This window comes from Littorina saxatilis, linkage group LG5 (assembly GCF_037325665.1).
Source record: "Littorina saxatilis isolate snail1 linkage group LG5, US_GU_Lsax_2.0, whole genome shotgun sequence".
In the NCBI taxonomy this organism is placed as follows: Eukaryota; Metazoa; Mollusca; class Gastropoda; order Littorinimorpha; family Littorinidae; genus Littorina; species Littorina saxatilis.
In genome coordinates, this window is record NC_090249.1 from 18,096,295 (window position 1) to 18,104,165 (window position 7,871).

Sequence of the window (7,871 nt, forward strand, 5' to 3'; positions counted from 1 at the left end):
GAAGAACATGATGTTTCGCTCTGGCCGGTGTAACAGTCGCGCATGCGCATTGAACATCCACAATCACCAGGCACATGAAAATTAGTAATTAACACGAGAAAATTACTAATTTTTAGTTTTGGCGCTAGTAAGCCGTCAGGAGGCGAGCCAAAACTGAAAATTAGTCATTAACACTTACAAATTAGCAATTAACATGTGAAAATTAGTAATTAACACTTGAAAATTAGTAATGTTCACGTCATAATTGTAATTTTCTCGTGAAAATTAGTAACTTTCACGTGTTAATTACTAAGTTTTAGTTTTGGCGCTAGTAAGCCGTCATACAATACAACACTGGGAGGTGGCGGCGACGGCTGTGGGCCTGGTATTCATGAACTTATCCCTGGCAGGGTGGGAATCAGCGTCGGGCCTGAAGAACGCCTTCCACTTGGGCACCTCGGAGAACAGGCGGAAGAACTTGATGTACTCCTGTAGGATTCAATGGGACAGGACTAGTGACATGACATCATCGTTACATTACAACACGTCATATGACGTCACATGACATGACATCGTATCACATTACATAACACGACAATATTACAAAATGAGCATAAGCAACTTAGAATCCTTCGCTTCTTCATAGAATAACGTGATGTGCTCATGTAGGATTCAATCGTACAGGACCAGTGACATGACGTCACCGTTACATTACGACACGTCACATGCCATGACGTCGCATCACAAATGATCACAAGCAACTGAGTATCCTTCGCTTTTTCTTACGTTTAAGACTGATGTTCCTTTGACACCGGGAAGATTACCTCAACAACGGTCGCGAACACACACACACACACACACACACACACACACACACACACACACACACACACACACACACACATACACACACACACACAAGCCGTATATACATATAGATATGTGTGTCCGTCTGTATATCTCTGTGTCTATCCGCGCTCCGACATTTGGCAATCGCTCAGAAATTCTTTCATCAGATTACATAGAGAGATAACATACCAAGACTGTTCTTTTGTCCTTTATTCAACACAATAAAACAGTTATGTTATGAATTATAATGGCTTATAGGTGAGTGTCCTAAAACTGACAAAACTGGATCAGATGCCAATCAGCTGTGAATACCACATACAATAACTTAAATATATAATTAGGTTAAGATTCACTCATATGCATGAGGCAAATGATAACTCTAGCGTTAAAGTGCGGGTCCCGGGACGCACTAAATATCCGTTATCTTGCGTACCCTAGGTTTTGTTTTTGATTTTGAGATAAGTTCATTATTTGTATCATAGGTGTTTGTCTGTCTGTACTTAAAAGATCACTGGGTCGACGTTCTGTAAATGACGTTTTGTTAGTCAAAAATCAAACGTTCCAATAACCTACACATTTTTTTATTTATTTTTTCCTCGGGACGTCTTAGGGTTCGACAGAAATGCCTTGATATTTCTTTAGGGTATGTTTTGAGGGTCTGCAGAAGAACGCCTATGGCGAAGCGACGATGGTGGTGTTGGGGCGGGTGCTAAGAAACTTGTCTCGAGCAGGGTGTGATTCTGCCTCAGGTCGATAGAAAGCTCTCCACTCGGCCACCTCCGAGTACAGGCGGTAGAACTTGATGTGCTTCTGCACAGATCAGACAAGAAACACCAATTCAAGATGAGACATACGAATACGAATACGAAAGGTTTATTTGCTGTAGGCCACCGGCTAGTTAGGCATTTAGCAAGGATGTCGGGGGGGTAGTCAGTGGCCGAAGTACATGATTTGTTTTGAAATGTTCGAACCGAAGAATGTTAGTGCGAATTATTCTCTAAAATACGATGGACAATACATTAAATAACATTTTTGTATCTTTCCATCCATGCCAGGCACAAATATAAACACAATGTCAAAATAAAAATAATCAGTTTTAGCATTATGCTGAAAAGCTGTCTAAAATCAGTTACGCCAAAATTACATGACGACGTCTATATTAACCTTGCTTGGAGCCCGACACACCTACACATATGCTCAGACACATACTAACCTTGGAGTCGAGAGCCAGCCTGTGGAAGATGCCAGCTGGGAGATGAATGAGGTCGCCCTCTCTCAGGTGAAGACGGATCCAGCGGTCGTCATAGTCACGGACCTCAAAGTAGCCGCCACCTTTCAAAACCAGGCGGACCTCGGAATCTTCGTGGATGTGTTCTACGTGTGAAAACTTTACCTGTGTTGGACAATCGAAAACAAGCCCGTGCGAGGTCCTGCATGCAACTGAGGTCAAAAAAAAAACAAAAAAAAAGCCCGTGCGAGGTGGATTTCTGTAACAATGGTCCGTATCACTGTTACTTCATCGCACCATTCACTGGAATTGACTTACAAGGATTGATCCAAACTACATGACTAGTGCTGGGCCATGGGATAAACGTCGACTTGGTCTGACATAAATGGCCACATACATATTTGTGAGAAAAAAAAGTTCACTGACACACCTGCTCAGTCCATATTATATTTGATTATCTGAATAACTCTCCCCCAAAACTCTCTTAACTGATTCTTGGAATCTATATTCGAGCGCAGTTAGCTTTAATGGATAAAACAGAAGCCCAACACTTTTTATTTCAGAAACTAGAACAACCACACAGGTATAAAATCGACAGAAAACGAATCCTGCTAACGCATTTTTTCCACATACAAAGCAGACCCTGAATCGTTCCTTGAGGTGAGATGTGTTTCATCACCTGCACAAACACAAGCCCGGCGTGTGTGTGTGTGTGTGTGTGTGTGTGTGTGTGTGTGTGAGAGAGAAAGAGAGAGAGAGAGATAGAGAGAGAGAGCAAGATAGTGAGAGCGACAGAGAGCGAGAGAGAGAGACATACACACACAAACAGACACACAGACAAAAAAAGGACAGACAGACAGACAGACAGACAGGCAGACAGATAGACAGACAGACTGATAAAAAGACAGAAAGACAGAAAGACAGACAGACACACAGACACACAGACAGGCAGACACACAGACAGACAGACAAATAAACAGACACACTGACAGACACACAGACAGACAGACAAACAGACAGACAAATTATATTGTTGTACAGATACACACCCCATTAACATTTTGTGCACCAAGTGAACAAACATGGTCTTTCTAACGAGGAACTGCTCATGAAAAGATGGTATTACCTACTAAACGCACATCCCCTTCTCATTGGGATAAAATCAGTTTCAAAACGGGGGCTGTTACCAGGTACATTACAGAACAAGCAAACGTACGAAATCCTCATATTTATCTCCCATAGCCTCGCGTGAGATGTCCAGAAAGTCAGCCAAGACGAACCCCTCGCTCAGTCTCTTCTGCTCAGCTTCATCGTTACAGTTCTCGACCTGTTCAAGGACACTGATCATTTTAATCGATGAGTTTTATCTGCACAAAGATTAAGGTCATGTCGTAATACGATAAGTAGGTCTGCATTCTTTACAAAAGATTTTCTATGCAATACATAGCCTTTGTGTAAAACACTAGGCCGTTGATTGAATTTCTCGGCGTAAAGTTAAATACTCGTTTTCGAGCTGAACAAAATTCGTCTTAGACCAAGCAGCAGGAACTTCTTAATTCTGTAGAGCTATATAGGCTACGCGTTTGTGATACCGCGAGTACAGGCTTACTGATTGCGCAAACATTTGTCAACATTGAGCCGATCTTCCTTTGCTATCACGCAAGACCTTGACTTTTTCACTGTTGGTTTTCACATAGATAACCTTATGAAAGGTCTAAATCAATCGGTACCCAACCACTATCTTATGACGATTGGTACATCATGATTATGAAAAGTGTATTTTTCAAGATTATCTCTTAAAACATTTGTTCGTCCAGATCACAGGATCATCATCATCATCATCATCATCATCATCATCATCATCATCATCATCATCATCATCATCATCATCATTATCTGTCTGTGTGTCTGTTTATCTGTCTGTCTTGTCTGTCTGTGTGCCTGCCTGTCTGTCTGCCTGTCTGTCTGTCTGTCTGTCTGTCTGTCTGTCTGTCTGTCTGTCTGTCTGTCTGTCTGTCTCATCATCATCATCATCATCATCATCATCATCATCATCATCATCATCATCATCATCATCATCATCATCATCATCCCCCTGACTGGGACAGTCGTCGGGGGGACGTGAGTGCTGATGAAGCAGAGACCTTTCTCCAGGCTGTTCTGTTGGGGGCCGTCGTCAGGAGGTATGGGAAGCTAATCTGCGTCAATTCTTTAACGTTGTTGGAGGTATGGGAAGCTAATCTGCGTCAATTCTTTAACGTTGTTGGACCAGCTCTTCCGTTGCCTCCCGCGTCTGCGTCCTCCTTCGACGGTGCCTCAAATTCTCTTTCCCTCTCTCTTTGTTCGTGTGTGCCTGTCATGCATGCTACGTCAGTTCACGAACCAACAACTCTAGATCTACAGCAAGCCGTTCGGGTCAGGTATTTAAAGTTCACCATAATTATGTACGGTTATCCTTAATTATTTAAGGCTAACCTTACTTATTCAAGGTTAACCTTAATTATCAAGATGCATGTTCTGACCAGCCAATCAGATGACTCGGTTTGCATAATATTCAACCAATCAAAGCATACACTCAATTCGGAAAAGACACACCTAATTCCCGAGAAACACACCTTCCTATACTTGACGCCGGTCACGCGTAACACTTCTTCAGCAGTCAGCATCTGGGGCGGGTCTGCCTGGTGAAGCTCCTCCAGGTTATCCTCTGAGTCATCGCGGTACCAAGCACGCAGAGTGTCGGCCATGTTGAATTTGTGTTCGGTGGATTATTTCTGTTGATAAAGTTCTGCGAATGGTCATAGTGTAATGCGTTTACAGACAGACATAATTATAAATAAATTAAAATTACAACAACGATGACAACGATGACGTTGTGGTGGATGTGATGATGATGATGTTAGTGATGACGGATTGATGCGACGACGACACTGACACTGACACACACACACACACACACACACACACACACACACACACACACACACACACACACACACACACACACACACACACACACACACACACAAGGACGCGTCAGGACTGACACATTTACTTGCTTTCGCATTGATTACGCAGAATTTTACAAGAAAGTGAGAAAGTAAATAATCCCAAAAAATCACGAAAGATTATAGAAAACAAAATATTTTTAATGTCAAAGCATCGCACTTTATTTACATAGCATGCATCATGCATCAAGACAAAATAATTAAACAAGCCGACAAATACCTACCAAGGAATGTGTAATCTTCTCTTCGCCCTCACGGCTACCACAAAACACTTGCCAAGAAACGTTCTTTGCGGTATCAGAAAAAACGAGTGGTCGCCGAGCTCTAATATTTTCGATATTTATAGTTCTTAAAAAAAAAAAAATTAAACCAAAACAAATACTAAGGGCAAAAGACCCAGCTAATCATGAGCTGCACTTTGCGTTATCGCTTGCAGAGTCGCGATATATACCATATTAAGTGTTAGAACTTTCAAAACAAAACAAAAAACAAACAAAACAGAAAAAATTGATGGCGCAAGACCCAGATAACGAATGTGCGTTACCGTGCGTTATCGCTTGCAGATTCACGACCAACACAATTACATAAAGGCACTCTCCTTCCCATAAAAACTCAGCATCTCAGATCTGTCCAGGATGTAGGCTTACGTAGGATGGCGATCCTTCCAGTTGGAAACACACCAAAAGAAAACAAAAATGAAGCGAAAGTAATACATTTTATCAATCTGTCGAACTAAGGCCAAACAAAAAAAATAGGTCTGTTTACGGTAACCCGACCGACCCTGGTTTTTTCGCGCGACCCTAGACTTTTTTTTGGCATTTGGGGAAAGAAAAAAAAATCTTGGTTTTTTGGCAAAATAACGTAAAAATATGGTTTTTTGGGAAAAAAAAAAAAATCCCGACCTACCGACCCTATTTTTTTGGCCTATGTTACCGTAAACAGACCTAAATTTTTTTTTGGCCTAATAGAATGAAACTGAACAAACTGCATTTTTTAACCAAGACAATAGCTTTGCCGAGAACCCCGCTGTCGTGAAAGCGCCGACACATTTACCACGTGAAAAGCGAACCATACTTAACTTATGTAAAAAAAAAAATTAAAAAAAAAAACCCAGCCTGGATGCTTTCTGTGCAGAGTTGGCACTTTCTGATGCATTTGTTTTTCAGACTGACACTATAGTGGCCGGTAAGTCATTTATTCGCCCAAAACATCTCACTAATGTGACAGGGGAGGCTACTGCTCCTTTCACAGCAGACTCTGCACCCGAGTTGTTGGCCTTTAAAAGTCAACACCAGTGGATTGTAGAATTCTGTTTGTGATGGGGTCTGGTGGTTTCCGATTGTCTGTATGTTCATGGAAACCTTCGGGTTTTTATAGGGCTAAGAAATTAGCCCTAACATTTTCAATCCTGTTTGATTGCACTTCGCTTCCCGAGGTGATCGTAGTGTTTCGGCACTCGGTTACACTAAGAATACCAAAAGCACCCAGGCTTTTTTTTTTATATTTGTGGGGTATGTGTCCAGATGTAGGGATTGTCTTATCCCATGTAAACTCCAGGCCAATGTTTGATTAGTGAGCAGAACTGTCAGTTTAACTGTTTTGACGGGAAGAACTGGGCCTTGAGACTCTAAACAGTTTAGGGGCCAGTTACACCCTTCAGCCGGCTTTGCTACACTGTCTTGACCGTCTACACCGCATTATCTCCAATGAAAAAGCTTTTTTTATGACCCAGTGTTCTAGACCTCTCCGAATCGAAAGCCTTGCTTACTTTTAAAAAAGTTCTGTTCAAAACGTCTGTAAATGACCCCCTCCCTCCCCCCACCATCTGGTGAATTATAGTAGTAAACACACACGCACGAACACTCTCACACACACACACACACACACACACACACACACACACACACACACACACACACACACACACACACACATCCACACACACGCACGCACACACACACGCACATACATAATCCAGACTTATATCGAAGGCTATGAATATTTGTGGCATCTGAAAGTTGTTCATTTTGTGCAGAAATTAAAGACAGTAGGGGAATTGGAAGGGCTCCTAATATGGACCACTTTTTGTTTCATGCTGATAACTAGCTTGTTTTCTTGCGAAGAAGTTTCATTTTGTGTTTGGTAGTCCTTCTCTCTTAGGTTAACCGTTAGGCCTAATTAGAGTGAAATAGCTTTGATATATATTCAGCAAAAATTAAATACAGAAAAAAACACAAAATGGTCCATATTAGGAGAAACACAAACCTCAAAACCGTTAGGCTTTTTCTCTTTTTTTCACTTTTGGCAGCGTTCACTCTAAATTTGCCGCCTAAAACGGACTCGTTTCTGTCCACAGCCAAAGCTTTTATCACACAAAAATTGTTATATATGACAGCTAAGTCCGTATTTGTTACATTTTAGCAGTGTTGACCCCGAGTTTCTACTGCAAACAAAAAAATAATAGCAAAATTTCAAAGTATGTGCGAGTCCCCTAATATGGACCACCTTCAACAAATCGAAGAAAATAAAAGCTAAAGGCTATTTTCATTAATTCATTAAGAAGCTTGCTGGAAATAACCTATAACTAGCCCTCGAGATTTAAAAAAATATAACAAAAAGTCTTCTGTTCGTGGAAGTTGATAATTTCACTTATTTTCACTCTGTTTTTGATAAGCTTCTTTAGTTTTCTGGCGTGCTTCAAATAATGCTCTGATCAACCCGAAACAGATAAATCTAAAGCATATTTTAATTAGTCTGACTTGTACACTAAGTTGCATCATGTTATTTTGAAGTATAGGGGGCTTTTT

General features: G+C 41.2%; 1 protein-coding gene across 1 annotated transcript; it reads right to left on the reverse strand.

The window, feature by feature from the left end:
- Positions 1-1,040: 1,040 nt before the first annotated feature.
- On the reverse strand, positions 1,041-5,707 carry LOC138965832 (acireductone dioxygenase-like). The gene is made up of 5 exons (XM_070337927.1): positions 5,289-5,707; positions 4,672-4,830; positions 3,273-3,383; positions 2,042-2,221; positions 1,041-1,638 (listed from the first exon to the last, which is right to left on the reverse strand). Exons 2-5 carry the CDS (start codon positions 4,801-4,803, stop codon positions 1,501-1,503), a joined length of 561 nt encoding a protein of 186 aa, XP_070194028.1. The 5' UTR covers positions 4,804-4,830; positions 5,289-5,707; the 3' UTR covers positions 1,041-1,500.
- Positions 5,708-7,871: the final 2,164 nt, after the last annotated feature.